Source organism: Rhipicephalus sanguineus, chromosome 1, assembly GCF_013339695.2.
Source record: "Rhipicephalus sanguineus isolate Rsan-2018 chromosome 1, BIME_Rsan_1.4, whole genome shotgun sequence".
Lineage (NCBI taxonomy): Eukaryota > Metazoa > Arthropoda > Arachnida > Ixodida > Ixodidae > Rhipicephalus > Rhipicephalus sanguineus.
Genome location: NC_051176.1, coordinates 17,543,810 through 17,563,431, shown reverse-complemented (window position 1 = coordinate 17,563,431; position 19,622 = coordinate 17,543,810). Strand labels below are relative to the sequence as shown.

The 19,622-nt window shown below is 46.5% G+C and overlaps 1 protein-coding gene across 1 annotated transcript in view; it reads left to right on the top strand.

Moving 5' to 3' along the window:
* Positions 1–19,622, top strand: part of LOC119389737 (organic cation transporter protein-like) — a 282,311-nt gene that overhangs the window by 69,565 nt on the left and 193,124 nt on the right. Inside the window, exon 3 of the mRNA XM_037657112.1 lies at positions 6,804–7,018. Within this exon, the coding sequence (XP_037513040.1) occupies positions 6,804–7,018 (215 nt within the window). The remainder of the gene's footprint in view (positions 1–6,803; positions 7,019–19,622) is intronic.

The following is a 19,622-nucleotide window of genomic DNA, read 5'->3' as shown; positions in this document are numbered from 1 at the left end:
CATCACTGCCTTTTTTCACTTTCTGATTGTGCTCGAGCAATCTCGCATTCAGGCATCTGCCTGTCTGTCCGACGTAACTTTGACCACAAGACAAAGGGATGTGATACACTACGCCCTTCACACATTCGACAAATTTGTTTCGGTGCCTAATTGTTTCGGCGCCTGTCTTTGTCGTTTCTTTGTCCGCCGTGCTCGTTTTGCGCTAAAGCTTTAGTATTATGCCTCAAGAAATTTTTGAAACTGCAAGTTAGGACATATGCCACTTTGCTTGGGCGGGTTTACTTATGAATAAAAATACTTCGGAAGGAAACGTGTTTCTTTTGGACCAGTAGGTACAGGAGTTACTTCCAGCAATGACATGAAAAAATAATTTTGCTTTTGTGTAAAAATGTTTGAAGAGGAAGACCGTACAAAGTTTTTGGGTACTGGGAAAACATAGAAAGACCCTGCAGTCTGCTGTACACAGTTTTTTTTTAATTGCCCTTGTCTTGCTCCTATTTTTACTTTCAGCAGAGAGCCAGAAGACTGCACTGGAAATTCCATTCAACACCATATTGCAGAACATACCGTGATGTGACCCCAAGGCCCCCGAGTATTTTCTGACATTGTTCCCACTATTGCAATAAATGATGAGATCACACACAACACTTTTCACTCTACTAGAATAAATGCAGTTGTCGTGCACTTACAGCAAATAAACTTCTTCAAAGTCTAAATTGTTTTGTGATTCGTTTATATTGCTTCCCCAACACCCACCACTATTCACAGCCAGGATACTGACTACCAGATGGACTGGTCCCACCCATGAAAATGTCATAGCTACTTAGCAACCACAGGAGATATACTTTTGTAATAAGAGCACAGGGTTTACGAAAGGACACAGTACATGGGTCTGCAATTGAAAATACACTATCTGACCTTGCAGTCACTGAAAAGTAAGTAGTGTCTGTGGTCCAATCTAGAATGAGACATGGGACAACTTAGTTACAAGATTCCTTGAGTAAATTCATTCTGTATGTGAATCTAGCAGTACAAATACAAATGAGGCTTATGAGAGCTTTGTTCCTTTATTAAAATATGCTTAGCATAATGCTTTACATTTCACATGGTAAGGGCTCCCAAGAAAGGTAGAAAGTCATGGATTCCTTGTAATTCCCTGCAAATGTTTCATAAGAGATGCTTCCATATGGCAAGGTTTTTGAGAAAAAAGGACTTTAACAGTATTTTGGCAATGAACCAATGCAGATATAACAAAGTGCTTGAACCGAACTGAAGATGTGCAGATTAGAACCTCTACCAGAAGGTAGTGCTCATAGTTAAAAGACGTGACGTGCAAACATAGACACACGAGAGAAGACATTGCAATCACCGACTAACAACTGAAAAGGCGCACAGTGGCTGGAAAGAAAGTAGACACGAATTTTATCTGCGCATGCCCAGGCAAGATGTGATACCTATCAGTCCGCACACGTAGTGGTACACGTGAGAGATAACCGTTCAGGCATTTAATTTCTTTATGCGCATTAATTGATGGCTGGCTCATGCATGCACTACCATTATTATTTACATGCCATGCCTCAACTATTAGACTTGTTGCTTCATTCCTGTGCCTGTAGAAAACTGCGCATTCATCGAATTTCGTCGTGCATTTACACTCTCGACAATGTCAAGATAGATGCATGCATCATTAACTTGCATAAAGCAGAAATAAAAATCCTGAACAGTTATCGGTAGGTATCACCTCTTGCCTGGGCATGCGCAGGGAAGTTTTTATGTCTACTTTCTTTTCCGCCGGTATGTGTCCTTTCAGTTGTTAGTCGGCGTTTGTGGTGTCTTGATTTCTCTCTCGTGCCCGTGTTTGCACGCCCTGTCTTTTAACATGAATACGAACAAACTTCATCCTTTCTTATTTATCCTTTATTATTTCTCTCTTATTGTAGTGCTCATGCTGATTTGTCTCTTCCTGAAATAATGTCATCCAATTCATTATAGGTAACATAAAAGCATCAAATCTGGAAGCATTCTTAATCTGTATTTCACGCCTGTCATGTCATGACAATTATAAAGCGCCTTGTTATCCATAATAAAAACACAAGGGCCTTTTAGGAAGCGTAACATGAGTAATGCATATTTCTTCACAAATAGAAGTGATGCATATTTCAAACCAGGACCGTACCCAAGAATTTTTTTCGGAGGGCGTTTGTGTGTAGAACGGCTAACTTTGGCAACGGGTGGTCGCTGTGAAGGCATGGAAGTATTTAAGTGCCATACGAAAAGTTAAAGCACGAAAAAATTTGGGGGGGTGTCAGAACCCCCTCGACTTCTCCTTAGTTACGGCCCTGTTTCAAACCCCCTTTCATATATGTGTCTATTAAATACACTAGTGCCAAATAATGCCAACTGTCTTATAATTTATTCAATTAAGAGCTTACTTGACCTGTTAACCATCCTTGTCCATTTCATTCAAAATTTGTCACGATTTTTCCCAGCAAAAGTACTATAGCGTCCATCTAACTTGTAACCTACTTTGAAAACACACACCTAGTTTGTAACAAGAGTCGGCATTTTAGAATAACAGAGAGCTTAGCTAGTTGGTACGTATTCATTCTAAAAAGACAGGGCTTGCAAACACGGACACAAGAAAGAAGTCAGGACACCACAAAGCACAAACGGCGTTTGTGGTGTCCTGACTTCTTTCTCGTGTCCGTGTTTGCACGCCCTGCCTTTTTAGAATGAAGAGTCGGTAATAGTTCATTGAAGCACTTTCACATATAATTTTGCTTGCATCTAGAACCTGCTATATATTATACTTTTGCTAATAAAACAGCAAATCTTTAACGAAGTATTGAGCCTTAGCAAACAATGTATTGTACTAGCAATCTACTTACTGATGTGATAAGCAAGCCTGATAAAAAAACTAGGCACAATATACAATTGAATGGAAAGTTGCAGTCAGTGTAAAATAATAATATACAGGAAAATAGCAGCATATGGTTTACAAGTTGAAGAGGTTCCAGCTGGCATTTGGTTTCTCGTTAAGAAATATATGTGCTGTTGGGCAGGTAATGATGTATACATCAGAATAAACAGTGCACTGTTCTGTTAGACAAGTGCAAAGGGAAAACAAACACTTTTTAAGGATGGGATGGGATTTTGCGCGCTATTTTGATGTCATTAATGAACCTTGAACATAACATTAATAAAGAAGAGCCTGTGCTCCAATTTCACTACATATGTCGTTATTTCTGTACTGCATATCCAAGTGGTATGTGCATCCATTTACTGGAGTAATTACTGGAGGGCAGGGGGTGGGGGGTAGTTTTAGGGGTGCTGTATATTTTGTCTTTGCATATTTCTTACAGTAAACATGTTCCTACTATTATGTACCACGTTGAGAGTTTGCAAAATATAGGTATATTCTCCAAGTACATCATTTCTTGGATCGACTTCTGCTTTCTTCTGTTCGTGCTCAGTTTTTTTTTCTGATCGTGTCATTAGGTTGTTAACCATCCTTCATTTCAATGTATGTCCTTTTTGGTTTCGATATTTGGGCCCTGATGGACAGTCAATTGACATTACTACTTGGTTCTGCATGTCCGATTCACTGTGATGGATGCATTGCCTGCTGACATGTACATAAACAGACACAGAGGAAACAGAGAGCGTACAGGCTGACAACTGCCACCTAAAGGGGCACAACGCCTGCCTGCTCCTTGAACGGGCAGGGGGAGCAGAGGAAATGAAGATAGGGGGGAAAGAGAGAAGGAAAAAAACAAATAACACAGATATAAACACAAATAAGCAGTGCTCGCTGCATAACGAATGCGGGACACTAAAAACTGTGCTCTAGTGTCTCACATGACCCACATGACGGACTGTCTACACGTTCTTGACGGAATAATATCCCACGCACTGATACAGAGCCTACAGAGAGATAAGAGGGCTCTGTCACGACGAGGCAATCCACGACCACGAATACGGGGAACAATCCGCTTGCTACACGCTAGTCAGGGTGCTGCTTCAGAAGATGTCAGCGGATCAACAGACGAGCGTTGTCAAACAGGCATGAAATTTCCTGGCAGTCACATTCGACTAGGGTACCAATATGGGCTTGTTGGTTCATCTTGAACAGGCTAGTAGCATAGCGCGGGAAGACACACGGATAAAGAAGAGGTACGAGACGAACACAAGCGCGAACTTTCAACAACGAAAATTTTATTTTCAGGATCGGTCATATATACACACACATGAAATCACGCGACCGTAGTGAGAAAATATCTCACTACGGTCGCACACATGAAATCACGCGACCGTAGTGAGAAAATATCTCACTACGGTCGCGTGATTTCATGTGTGTGTATATATGACCGATCCTGAAAACAAAATTTTCGTTGTTGAAAGTTAGCGCTTGTGCTCGTCTCGTACCTCTTCTTTGTGCGTGTGTCTTCCCGCGCTATGCTACTAGCCTGTTCAAGTCACATTCGATGTGGGCACAACTTGAAGCTAGGTGATCGGCGTCTTCATTGTCATCAATACCCACATGCGTAGGTATCCAGTGGCAAATGAGGGAGAAACCCCACGAGAAATAACACACGATCGCGTTATAAAGCACGCCAAAGGGGGCGACGCCGTGTACACGCTCCTGGATTAATGTTGATCACCACTGCGTCCATCGTAAAACGAACCGCGTGTGGGCGCTTGTCAGCGAAAGGCTCAAACATTTCGGCGTCATCTCTACGGCGGCGGGCACCGCTTCAGCGCAAAACAAACGCGAACATGGGCGCCGCCATGTTGCTTGAAAACAAACAAAAACAAAAAAAAAAATACCGGAAGCGCGCGTAGGTCACGTGACCATCTCCAGCCAATAGCGGCGCAGTATGGGTCCCAGCCATCCTAGGGGATATATTTCGGATATACGCTGCCAGGATCGCTCCCAGACCGATTTTCTCCGCGAGAAAAAGTTGGCCTCTTTGGCCGCAGCCAGTAAGGGCCCGAGACGCGCGCGCGCAGTATCGCGTAGTGCCGCAAGATGGCGACACGTCCACCGTGAATTGCTGCTCCCCCGCGGCCGCTCTGAACAGCCGCGCTCCCTCGCTGCCTCTCTGCTTTGAAAATCCGCTTGCCCGCTTGCGTGCCCCGCGTTCGGTGTGAACGTGCGTTTATTCTTCCAGTTAAGTCTCATGATTCGGCTCAGCGATCGTTACCTGTCCAAAATAGACGTATTCCTTTACCACTTCCAGTTCCTCGCTACCTATTTCAAAGCGCTGTTCTCTTCAGAGACTATTGCACTTTCCTTTGTTTTATGCACACTTATTTTCAGACCTACTGTTCTGCTTTCCTTGTCCAATTCAGTAATCATCAGTTGCAATTCATCCAATGCAATGTCATCAGCGAATTGCACGTCACTTAGGCAAGGGCGTCCGCAGAACTTATTGCAGGGGGTGGGGGGGTTGAGATCCAGCACTGGCAGCTTTCACTGCCGCGACATGACCTGCAAGATTAGTCAGTAGTGTGCAGTGTGCGAAATTGGTTGAAAATAGAGAAGGCCGGGACCTGAGTGTGCTAATCAAGCTGTGTAGCTCATTGCTACCGCATAGAAAAATATTATCCACAATTCCAGGGAGGGGCAGCTGCCCCCCTTGCACCCCCCTCCGGACGCCCATGCATTTAGGTACTCTCCAATAACTCGTTCCCCTAACTCTTCCCAATCTAGGGCCCTGAAAACCTTTCTTTACACCCTTCTTTATCGGAATTTTGTCGCATTCATTATGGAGGACAGTGGCGGCTGTGGAAGAAGATATAATATAGAGAGAATAGAACATGCTCTAAAGAACGGACGAAGGCCTCAAAGCGGTGAAGAGAAAACTGGGCACACGCAAAATCAGATGGATGCACTAATGGACAGGGAAGGCAACGTCACTACTAATATGAACAGGGTTGTTAAAGCCGCTAAGGAGTTTTACAGAGATCTGTACACTAGCCGGGACAACCAGGACGTTAATGTAAGAAGCCGTAGTCACCCAGAGGTATCGGACATTCCACCAGTAACGACAGAAGTAAAGAAGGCCTTGGAGAGAATGCAAAGAGGCAAAGTCGCTGGTGAGGATCAGGTAGCATCAGATATCCTGAAAGACGTTGGCCAGATTATGTTAGAAAAACTGGCCACCCTGTATACGAAGTGTCTCTTGACGGTGACCAGAATCTTGGAAGATTGCTAAAGTCATCTTAATTCATAAGAAAGGCGACGTCAAGGACTTGAAAAATTACAGGCCGATCAGCTTACTCTCCGTTGTCTACAAGCTATTTACAAAGATAATAGCTAATGAAGTAAGACCACCTTATAATTCAATCAACCAAAAGACGAAGCAGAATTGTGTGCAGTCGACTCGACAATAGACCCATATTCACACTATCAATCAGGTGATAGAGAAATGCGCAGCATATAACCAACCCCTATATATAGCCTTCATAGAGTACGAGCAGGCCGTATATCTCGACCGTATTCGGTCGAGATATCAGCAGCCATACAGGCAATGCGGAATCAGGGCGTCGACGATCTATATATAAAAATAGTGGAAGAAATCTAATATAAACAACTGCTCTCAAGTCAATATTAAAAGTAAATAACGAGTTTTTCTTAATTAGTCTCGTAATGCAATTTTAGCTACGGCAAAGTATTTCCGCCTCGACATAGAGTTCATGTGGGAAAACGACAGGAGCGTGACTATCGTAGGATTTTTTTTAAAATCTGTATTGTCTGAAACAAACACCCTACAGGGGTGCTTTCGGGCTGCTTATCGCAGGTTCATGGGCTCGTTTGTATACTACAACTTGGTGTTCGCCTCGACGAGTGTGCCTGGCAACCCGTACCTCAACTACGCCATCTCGTCGGCTGGCGAGATCCCGGCCGCACTGCTGGGGCTGTGGGTGGCCCGAAAATGGAGCCGTCGCCGTTCTCAGGCATTGTTCCTGCTGCTTGCAGCACTCGCCCTAGTGCCGTTGCCCTTCCTGCCCCAGGGTAAGACGAGAGCTTCGTTGGTACCTCATGAATGTAAAATTTCGAACGATTCGGTTGGTGCTTGTTGATAGGAAAGCATCAAATCGCCCACTCAGCAAGAAAGTCGGCATGTATAGCAGCGAGACAGCGCCTAAATACTCATTGGCGGCGATGCCACGTCACGTGCGCACCTCGACAGAGGAGAGCGGGCAAAAGAGAACACTTTCTGGTGCATCAGCTGTTGCGTGAGAGGAGAGGGCATCACGGCAACACCACGCCACTCGCTCTTGGAAGCCCATGTTGCGCGCGCGTTCCTATTGGGCGCCAGGCCCACCTCTGGAGGCGCGGGCGCTGCAATCCGAGGGAAGCTGAGGGTTCGATCACGTGATCTCGCCTCGCTCGGGCGAAGGGAAATGGACGGTTGAATGCGTTGTTTTTAAACATGGTTTCATGGCGTTTTCCCCTTTTGAACAGCGTTGTTTTGCTTTTACTTCATGTGTGCGGATCCCTGGAGACTGCACAATCCGGAAAAGTGCAGTAAAAGTTATCGGCGGCATGGTACTTTTTTGCTCCGTAAAACAGTGCGCTACGTACGTGACGGAGCCAACCGTGAGCTTTAACTTTTACCCCTACCCTGCTACCGCTGTCACCTGTCTTTCTTTTACTGTGACTTAAAGCCCATGGGGTTGAAATGGACACCGACCACGCATGTTCACATAAAAGCAAGACGTTTCTGCTCCCGCACGGAAGCCTTGTTCGCAACCAAAAATGAATGCGCAAACAGTCCGGTTATGTATGTTTTAAAATACAACATAGCAGCATGCGTACACGTGAAGGAAGCTGCCGTCATTGCGGTTAAGCGTGTGCGCCGTTATCCGGATTGTCAGAGATTCAAGATAAAGCTGAGAAGTCCAGTTATTTCATCTCCACTATTCTTGTCCTATCTAAGTCTCTTTCGTGGCCAGTTGCTTCTGCGTGCTTGGCCATTGCTGTTCCATGAAACCTTCTTACATCACACATGCGCTGCTTGAATCTTTGCTGACAGTTACCTGTCTCGCCGACGAAACTTCCACCCCAGTCTGCGTGCCCCCTCCTCGGGTGTCCATTTTAATCGTCCTCGTGTGACACTGATTCACGTTCTAACAGCAGCAGCGAAGTGCCATACTGCTTATCAATGAAGCTGTAATGGCTGGACGCTGGTATTTTCACTGAAACATAAAATTGCCATTTAGACTACGGTAAGCAACACCTCTCAGCATACTCATTGAAGTGCGCGAAGTAATACAGCCGGCTGGCACATGGTGCATTTGCTATCGTAATCATGCCCTATCGGGACCGTATTTTCCGATCGCGATTGACCCCTTTGTAGAAGCTGGAAACCGAGTCAGTCGTCGAAAATTTACATCCCTATGTGCCTCGATGGCGATTTTTCGAAAGTGCACCGGGTGACAACCGTAGAAAATTTGCGCAAAAAGGAGCAGCAGGTAAATATTAAGATATTGCCGCACAGAAATCTGTGCTCATGTGAAATGTAGCTACAACTCCTAATGTGGCACGCGCACGCGCATGGCCCTCTTGCGTTTGCCTCCAGTCATATCAGGAACGTTGCGGCTGCATGCAGCTCTAAGCTTGCTTAGTTGCTTTCCACAAAACGGAGAATCCGCTTGCGTAACGCTTCATAGAGGTTTTGTGTACTAAACAGTAACGTAAATGCGCACATGCTGGTCGTGTCAACCATGGCCCGTTTTTAGATGCTCACACAGAATCGATGAAGTTGTATGGCTGCATGCATTTCTTGGAGCAAAAACAGGTGTATTAGCCTCAAGCGTGCAGTAAAGCCCATTTGATGCTTCAATTGGACACAAGGTGGTTGGTAACCTTCTACAAAAGCAGCGCGCTCGGCCCTAGTGGCTTCCATGTAGGCGGCCGTAGCAGACGACGTCGGCAGTTAGGGCGTTGTCTAACGCATTATGAGGAGCGCAACGTTTTTTTCAGAGCAGGCATTTAGCACTTCGCATAGTCACTGACGAAGCCGCCGCAGTATTTTACTGATTTCCCCGAAGGGAAGTGCGACGAGAATAATAATAAAGGAGGTGGGAAGGCGACTGCGGGCTGTGTGGGAGACGGCTGGCGGCGCAATCCAACCTTGCACGTCACAGCGATGCCTCCGCGCAGTGGCGCCACGGTATGTCCTCGTGCCCAATAAAGTGCGGTTGTGGTGTCCTCCACTGAGGGAAAGTTATTGCACTGTCTGTAACCGTTTTCCTTCCCCTTCACAATGGAAGCACCTCCATTCCATTCGCCATGCTTTTTATTTTCGCCTCGGTAATCTCTATTCATGTATAAGTAACAGAGTTAATTCGAGCACTTAGGATTCGCGAGTTTTTTAACCTAAGACATCATGCACAGTACCAGAGTGCCTTACCAATGGGCTAGACTACTTCCTCCTAGATAACAAGCCTACGCGCTCTGCTTTATAACATGCTACTTTTACCGAAATTTTGACGCTTTTATTATTTTGTGTATGACTAAGTCGAATATGACGGGGTTTTTTTTTCTCCTCCAGTGGTTCCACTCCTGCGCCACCTGCGCCAAAGTGCGCCAAATTGGATTTACTGCGCCATCCTGATAATATCGCCGGAAATTGTGCCAACTGCGTCAGAGTATCGGGTTTGGGGGCGTCTATCCCCGGCAATCGCACCGCCGGCGCGTCAAAACATGTGCGGCTTGACCTTGGGGCCGCCAAAGTTGCAACCACGGACCAAGAATTATGCCGCTGAATAAACAGCGCTCGCGCGTACGTCCCGAGTAATCCACGATGCCGTACACGATGCCGACGCAGCTGTCTCCGCAGGGGCGTCTGCGCAAGCAGGCATTTGGTGTGTAGCGACACCACGGACCCGAGCTGACGGGGGGGGGTTTCGACCCCCTCCCACGCCTAGCCGTGCGTAGCATTGCGGTGTCCGAGGATAAGGGGCTCCTGGGGGTTGAGCCGACGCCGGGTGATTGGACCTTTAAGGCCTCCCGGCAGAGGCAACACACCCCTTTGGCCCCGGCTTCACGTAGACGGCACCCCTGGGCTGACCCACCCATGGGAAATCGGCAGTCGCCTTTTCCTATCTCTCTCTACCCACATCTTCGTCTGTCTCTCTTGCTTTCAGCCTTTCCTGTCCTCTCCTCGCTTCCTTCTACTTCCACCCTTCTCGGCGGCAAGGGTTAACCTGGTGTACATGTCTAACCTTGGATAGATATATTAGGTTATAGTGACTGCGTACTACTGGCGTTGTGCAGACCTTTTTACATCATGATCTGCCACGTCCCCTTGTTGGGCTCCGTGGTGGGCGGTAGGCGTCGTTGCCGAAAAAACCACATTTTTGCATGAGATCACCAAACCCCTTCTCTTTTGATCGCCCCTCTAAAAGGGGGCGTACCGATGCAAACACGCACTTTCTTTCGAAAATGCAAGACCCGTTCCCAAAGTACCACGTCATTCATTGCGAGAACCCAGACAAGAAAGCCCGCAATATCTCACCATTCCTTGTGTCCAGGTGTCTCACAGAGATCATCGGAAGTGGCTATAAGGCCACCAAGATGGCCAGTGGGGACATCCTGGTGGTAAATGACAAGACACAGTATGAAAAATTAACAAACTTCTTAGCATTCGGGGACAAACCCATAACCGTCACTGCTCACCGAACGATGAATACCGTCAAGGGTGTCGTGTCAGATGACGACCTAATGGATCTAACAGACGAGAAACTCCTTACTGGATGGAAAGGTCAGAACGTCGTACAAGTCCAGCGCATCAAAATCTGACGTTAAAACAGAGTTACCAACCCGGCACATAATCCTAACATTCACCTCAGGCACTCTACCGCATGAAATTGAAACCGGCTACCTCAAACTACACGTGAGACCATATATAACTAACCCGCGACGCTGCTTCAAGTGTGAACGTTTCGGACATGCTTCCCAGAGTTGCCGAGGGCAGCTAACCTGTGCAAAATGTGGCACGACGGGACACTCTATCGATGATGATTGCAAGGCCGAGGTACACTGCGCCAACTGCGACGGTGACCACCCGGCTTATTCCAAATCTTGCGCTGCGTGGAATAAAGAAAAAGAAATTCTAACCATCAATGTCACGCACAATATCAGTTTCCGTGAGGCAAGACAACGTGTCTCGCCGCACTTTGCCGGGAAAACATCTTTCGCCGAAGTGGTGCAACGGGGGGCAGCCCCACAACGGCATCAGGCGGCTGCCGAAGCCACGCGTAGCGTGCCGAGGTTACCGCCGTCGGCCCGCACGGTGGGAGCAGCCAAGGCTGCCCAGCCTTCCTCGAACATGGCCATGCCAGAGGCCTCTTCCAACCATGGCACCTCGGAGGTCAAGGAGCTCCCTTCGACCTCCAGGCTGGTCGAACCAAAGGCTTTGTCTTTGAAGGCAAAGCCAACACTGCGCGCACACCGCTCGCTAGAACGCCTGTCCGATGCCTCGCACGAGGCAATGGACACAACTCCAAGTGGAAAGGCGCAGGCAGCGCCAAAGGAGCGGCGAAAACCCCTCGAGCGCTCCAAAAAAGACAAAACCCTAATAACAGGGCCTGAAAAAGGCTCTGTGAAATAAGTCACTTCCACCATTTACAACGCACAGCACAAGTGCACTTTCAACATGGACACAATATTACAATGGAACGTCATAGGACTAATACACAACCTAGACGAAATACAGGAACTCCTTCGTAAATTGTGTCCAAAAGTGCTCTGTCTACAGGAGACACACTTACATCCCAGACACACAAATTTCCTCCGGCAGTATGTTGTTTTTCGGAAAGACCGCCAGGATGCACATGCATCATACTGGACGGAAATGTAGCATGCCAGCATTTTGCACTCCGAACGGCCCTGGAGGCAGTAGCCGTTCGAGCTATTATTGCCTACAAACTCATGACGGTCTGCTCAATATACATACACCCACAGTGCCAGCTACACAAACATGAATTTGAATCTTTTATAGACGAGTTTCCCGAGCCTTACCTTGTTCTAGGCGATTTTAATGGCCATAGCAGCCTGTGGGGCGACTCTCGCACCGACGCGCGAGGCCGCCTCGTTGAGAATTTTCTCTTTTCCACGGGCGCATGTCTACTAAACAAGAAAGAACCCACGCTTTTTAGCCTCGCGAACAAAACTTATTCATCCATCGATCTAAGCATCATTTCTCCCTCTATTTTACTAGATTTTAACTGGGAAGTGGTTAAAAACCCTTATGGTAGTGACCACGTCCCAGTATTCCTCAAAACACAAAGAGCAAATGAATATCCATCCGAGGCTCCTCGGTGGAAGCTTGACAGAGCAGATTGGGAGAAGTTCCATAAGCTTACTAATATCTCGTGGGCGGACATGTCTTCTTTTAGTATAGACAGTGCTGTTGACTATTTTACTCCTTTTATAATTAACGCTGCCACTCAATGTATACCGGAAATAGCCAGGGCCTCAGGCAAACATCGTGTCCCCTGGTGATACGACGAGTGCCGCAAGGCTCGGAGGAAACAGAACAAGGCGTGGACGCTATTGCGTGACGCCCCCACAGCTGAAAATCTAGTAGCAAGCAAAATCCGAAGGGAGGAGAACACGTCAACAGGCTAGGAGAGAAAGCTGGCGCAAGTTTCTATCAGGAATAAACTCCTACACCGACGTAGGTAGAGCCTGGAACCGGGTTAATAGAATAAGAGGGCAACATACATTCTCACTTCCTTTAGTAAACATACAGGGCGACACCCTGGAAGACCAAGCCAACTCCCTCGGTGCACATTTCGAATGTTTCCAGCTCGTCTCACTATTCGGAAACTTTTAAAAGGCACAAAGGAAGCATTGAGGGGCTAAAGCTTGAACGCAAATCCACAACAGACGAACCCTATAACAGACCATTCTGCCTAGCAGAGCTGCAGGCGTCGTTGAATTTTCGCAACAATGCTGCACCTGGCTCTGACCGAATACTGTATGAGATGCTAAACCCCATCAGACACAGAAAACTCTGCTCAGCCTGTATAACTCTATATGGTTTTCCGGCGAGATGCCCTCAGCTTGGAAACAGCCCATCGTAATTCCCATCCTGAAACAGGATAAGTACCCATCTCTGGTTACGAGTTACAGGCCTATAGCCCTAACCAGTTGTCTCTGTAAAGTATTCGAAAAGATGATAAACAGGCGGCTGCTACATTTTCTAGAATCCAACAATTTTCTCGATCCATACCAGTGTGGTTTTTGAGAGGGACGATCTACAACTGACCATTTAATACGTATCAAGGCAGCAATTCGCGATGCATTCCTCCATAAGCAATTCTTTCTCTCGCTGTTCCTTGATATGGAAAAGGCCTACGATACAACATGGTGGTTTGGAATACTGACAGACCTTTCACACTTAGGCATACGAGGTAGAATGTTGAAGATCATAGAGCTATCTGTCAAACCGCACATTTCGTGTCCGAGTGGGAAACGTTTTATCGGATCTGTTTGTACAAGAAACAGGAGTACCACAGGATCGAGTGCTTATCTGCACTCTTTTTATTTTAAAAATGAATTCTTTGCGTCTTTGCATCCCACGTAACATGTTCTATTGCACGCATGTGGATGATATAAAGATAGGTTTTAAGTCTTTGCAATCTCGCAATCTGTGAGCGGCAGGTACAGCTCGGCTTGAACAAGGTGGTCAAATGGGCAGACGAGAAGTGGTTCAGTCTCAATGAACAAAAAAGCACCTGCGTGCTTTTTTCTAGGAAAAGAGGCGTACACGCCGATCCCAGTATTGATCTGCAGAGTGAGCGTTTACCAGTAAATAGAGAACATAAATTTTTAGGCTTAATTCTTGATTCAAAACTAACCTTCGTGCCACATATAAAACATCTGAAAAAGAAGTGCTTGAAAAAAATGAACCTCTTAAAACTGTTGTCACACACTACGTGGGGTAGTGACAAAAAGTGTATTTTGAATCTTTACAAGAGTCTTGTACGCACGCGTCTGGACTACGGAGCCATAACGTATCAGTCTGCTTCACAAAGCGTCCTAAAGATGCTCGACCCTGCCCATCATTTAGGCATTCGCCTCTCTACAGGTGCCTTCAGGACGAGCCCTGTAGAAAGCCTGTATGTGGAATCTAACGAGTGGCCACTTCATTTGCAGAGGTCATACCTATCATTCATGTATTTTTTAAAAGTTAATTCGAACAATGAACACCCCGCACACCCTACCTTAAATGATTTGTCCAGCTTTACCCTCTTTTATAACCATCCTCGAGTGAGACAGCCCTACTCTCTGCGTGTGAGAGGCTTGGCAAAGGAAATGGGTGATGGGTGTTCCACTTCTTGAACACAACGTGATGCCTCCTGCAAGGGAGCTTCCACCGTGGCAGTGCAGACTATCGACTGTGAGCTATCCTTTGTAGAGGTTTCTAAACACGCACCACTTGCACACATCCACACGTATTTTCTTGCACTACAGCACAAACATTCTTGCCCTGAATACTTTACAGATGCTTCAAAATCTCACACTGGTGTGTCTTATGCGTCAGTCGGCACATCATTCTCCGATGCCGGCGTTCTGCACCCTAATACAAGTATTTTCACCGCAGAAGTCTATGCGATATATGCTGCCGTTACACATTAAGCAATTTCAACTGCGAAATTCAGTCATATACACAGATTCATTAAGCGTTGTAAAGGCATTGAAAACCCTCAAGAAACACAAAAACCCCATCATCGTCTCGCTGTATTCGCTGCTATGCACCGCTTACACACTGGAACAGCATGTTGTTTTGTGCTGGGTCCCAGGACACCGTGAAATAAGAGGGATTGTCTTGGCAGACAAACTAGCTGCATCCATCCAAGAAAGCGCTGCCAGTACATCTGTTGCAGTCCCTGCATTGGACCTTAAGCCCGTTATAAAGGAATCATTAAGGGCAGGCGCACTGGCAGCGCTTGTGGGATAGAGGAACCAAAAGTAAATTGCATGTCATCAAGCCGCGTCTTGGCGACTGGTCACCGGTGTCAAAGTCCCGCTATACAGAAGTTATACTTTGTAGAATAAGAATAGGACACACACACAGTACACACGCACACCTTTTGTCCGGCGGTGACCCACCCATGTGTGAGAAATGCGACGCGCCACTTACTGTACTGCACATCCTCCTTCAATGCACCCATCTTGATGCTATCAGAGAAAAGCATTTTCCATCATACCGCCGACATCTCCCACTCCATCCCTCATTGTTCATAGGCAACGAACCTGTTTTTAAATATGATTCACTCCTTGGTTTCCTCAAAGATGTACATAGTTTTAATGTTATATTCCCAGGCAGCCACAGCACGGCTTCTCAACAGAGGCCGCTGCGGCAGTAGTTCTCTCAAAGAAAAGCAGTTGCCTCCAGGCCTTTGGACACAAAGGACTTGAGGAGGCACAAGTGCTATTGACTCCGTACGCCATTGCATAATTTCATTGTGTATATACGTATATAGATATGTTCACACATTTCATGTCACTCCCATGATTTTATTAGATATATCTTTCTACTCGCCTTGAGGGCGTGGAATAAGCCACTTACCATAATCATTGCTCACATCATTTTGTCCCAAGACCTCGCGCTCTTTGGCCGTTAATTGGCCCTTGCGCCATAAAACATCACATATCATCCGACGCAGCTGCTGTTGTGCAAGGCCGCTCGACGGCAAACCGCGTTCTGCGCAAAGGCTCGTGACGTCTAAGCCAATCGGTAGTGAGACAGTGTGGCGGCGATTCATCGGCGGACGTCGCCCGTTTCAGAAGCACTGCCGATCGCTCGTTACAAGCGTCGCACGGCACGTAATTAAAGTTATGTTACACAGACGACATCTTTTAGTGCAAAAGTGGAAAATAAAGGAACACTAAGAAGAGAAGAAAGAACACAGTGCACAGGGCGAGCGCTTTCCGGGATCAATAGCGTTTTATTAATGTTTCCTAATAGCAACACGCGTGCTGCTGATGTCTGTCACTTCTGTTTCTGGACATCACGGAATGAAATCTGGGAACGCTAGCAATAAAGATATCGAACAATATCGATTTTCCTTGCTTCGCGTCCATGGAAGAGCACGTGAACCGTGGGAACGGGTTGACACTTTTCCTCAAATATTTTTAAATGCGAAGCATTTCTTAGCGAACTTCTGCGACTTTGAGCGTATCTATCTATCTATCTAGCCGCCTACGACTTTGTGCTCTCCTGGCCTTTCGTTAATCGGATGTATACCAAAATTGATATGGCATAACACGACCGTATTACGAACATAAATGACAGGTCATAACATGAAAATCATGACATGCTGTCATGAACAGCATTATTTAGATTCCACGGCCTTGGGACTCTTTCGGCCGTTCCGTTAATTTCATATATACCAAAATTGGTATGGCGTGATAAGAGTCCATGACGAACCTAATGACAGGTCCTAACGTGCAACACGCATGTCATGTGCAGCATGATTTACATGACATGCAGTCTCGGGGCTATGAATAGATATATACGAAAACTCGTGTAACGAGACAGTTCTGTATGACGAACATAACTGACAAGTGGTAACATGAAAATCATGACATGCATGTCATGTACGACATGATTTACATGCCTCGCTCATGGCGCACACGCGGCCGTTTTGCTAGATTGATATGCACCAAAATTGGCATTGCGCGATGCGACTGCATGAAGAACATGAATAACAGGAAGTAACATGAAACCATGACATACATGTCATGATTTACATGCCATGCTCATGGTGCACTCGCGGCCGTTTCGCTAGCTTGATATACACGAAAATTGGTATTGCGCGACGCTACTGTATGACGAACATAAGTGACAGGTGCTAACATGAAAACCATGACATGCATGTCATGTATGGCATTATTTACATGCCACGCTCATAGTGCACTCGCGGCCGTTTCGCTCGCTTGATGTACACCAATATTGGTATTGCGAGATGGGACTGTATGACGAACATAAGTGACAGGTGGTAACATGAAAACCATGACATGCATGTCATGTATGGCATGATTTACATGCCATACTTATGGAGCACTCGCGGCCATTTCGCTCATTTGATATACACCAAAATTGATATTGCGCGATGTGACTGTATGAAGAACATAACTGACAGGTCCTGTGGCATCAGTGGTAACCACCTCGCTGACGACGCTGCCCGATGTGCCCACGATGGAGCGCCCACACTGTTCATACCCTTGTCAAGAGTAGATGCAGCTAGAGAACTTCGTCGCATCGCGCATAATACCACGCTTGCGCACTGGAATTCTCCGCTTAACTCCAATCCTCGCCCTAAGAACCTTGAATCATTACTCCAGCTACAACTGCCATCCAAGATTTCTCCACGTGGCGCTACAATGCTGTGCCGGTTGTGGATCGGTGTAGCGTTTACTAACTCATTCAGCCATCGCATTGGCATGGCCGATTCATCCATGTGCGAAAGCTGCAATTGTATAGAGACTACTCAATATCTCTTGTGCCACTGTGCCCAATTTGATGAAGATCGCCGGACTCTCCAGCGTGCCTTGGATAGACTGGATGACCGTCCCTTTAATGAAGCAAAGATCTTAGGAGCCTGGTCGCGCAGCATATCAGCCCAGAAAGCCACACGAGCCCTACTGCGGTACTTGAAAAGAACCCTATTGAGCGACCGCCTGTGAAACTCGGCACTGTGTGTGTGATGTGACATGTGTCTATCCTTCTCTCTCTCTCTTTTACTCCCCTATTCCCCCTCCCCATGTGTAGGGTAGCAAACTGGACGCATTGTCTAGTTAACCTCCCTGCCTTTCCTACATTCCTTCTCTCTCTCTCTCTCTCTCTCTCTCTATGCATGTCATGTACGATATGATTTACATGACACTGTCACGGTGCGCTTCCGACCGTTTTGTTATCTGGATATATACCAAAATTGGTATGACATGACACGAGCGCGTGGTGAACATAAAAGACAGGTCATGCATTGTATATACCAGATTATGCGTTTCATTACCATGGTATATAGCAGATTGCGCGTGTTGGTTTGCAGGTTCACCATATATCGCATGTTTGCCATGCGTGCATGGCAAACATGCGATATATGGTGAACTATAGTCGGATACAACTTAAGGAGACAGGAGAGGCCCCGCCCAGATGACCGAAGCGCGGCAACCGATCGCCTCTGCGACTAAAGAAATAGTCCCGCTCATGCACGCCCCGATGTTCTCCGAAGGCGGAGAACATCGGCTCCGAAGGCATCGGTTCTCCGAAGGCTCGTTTTATATACAATTCAGCCGCTTTCGTCACCAGAGCTCGCGAGATTTTGCTCCCGGATAGAACATGTGGTTCGCGGGGTAATGTTATCAATTTTGGACTTTATACGGGAAGTGACGGTGACGGCGACGGCAAAAACCCGTTATGTGTGTCCATATAATTGCTATCGCAAGAAAAAAATTGAGGAGCCATTCCCCTCTGTGAGTGGATGACTAGTGAAGCCGTTTAGCGCGCTGCACAGAGGTAACATTGCAACGGCCGGGTTGGTATGTAAGGCCAAGTTGTTGACAGCCAGGCTGTTAACGTACGATAGTCATTATTTCTTGCACTGCTCTCTAGAGGGGGTTTTCGGCACACAAACGGAATGATGCCCTGGTTTACACCGCTTCGCTGTAAATGAAGAATCCCCCGTCGGCCACTTTCGCGGAAGCTCGACTTAAAACGCTACCCAGCGCATGCGCGAGCGATAGTCTGGAAGCACTGCGAGTATGCTCTTGCTCCAGAATAGAGAGGTCTCAGAGAGAGAGGAAAGGGAGTGTCAGAGGACTTTCTGAGGCTTTCTGAGGCTAGCTAATTGACGTCATGTTGCGCCCCGCAATGCAATCGATCGAGAAGAAAAAGTACCAGGCTTTCGCCTTGGAGTCGTCTTAGGTTAATGATGAAGATCAGATATGGCTCAGCTCTCAAATATGCGCAGTAGCCATTTCTGAGTGAAGAGACTACATATATGGCGTTTTTGTGTTGCAATAAACATCAGTTGGAAGTAGCGCTCTGTGTGTCGTCTTCTTGTTCCCGTCTTTGTGCGCTTAACGGTTTCATAATGTTAGGTTAATGCATTAGGCAATGTGACTCCTTATTATTGATGAAAAAATCCGTAAGTAGGGGGTGGGTGCTCGAGCCGACGTTTTGACAAGTGGACTTGTCTTCTTCAAGGCTGGTAGTTCCAGCCTTGAAGAACCAGCATTGAAGAAGACATGTGCACTTGTCTAAACATTGGCTCGAGCACCCACCCCATGTTTACGGATTTTTTTCATCGCAAGCTTCCATCTTCCACTTCCTGCCGTCTTTATTATTGAGGCACTGTTGTACGTCGCGGCGTTTGTATACCACGTCTGCTGATAACCCCATAGATATATTTAGAGTGCTATTTCATAAAGTACAATTTTATTGACCCAGTACACTGCTTATTTGCTGGTGTCGAAAATAATTGCTCAAGAGGTTATTCTAGAACACCTGACACGCCCTTATTTGTACATTGTTCAGTGAAATAAGGAGTGCTCCTAGGTTCATTTTCTCCATGAGATTTGCAATGAATCAAAA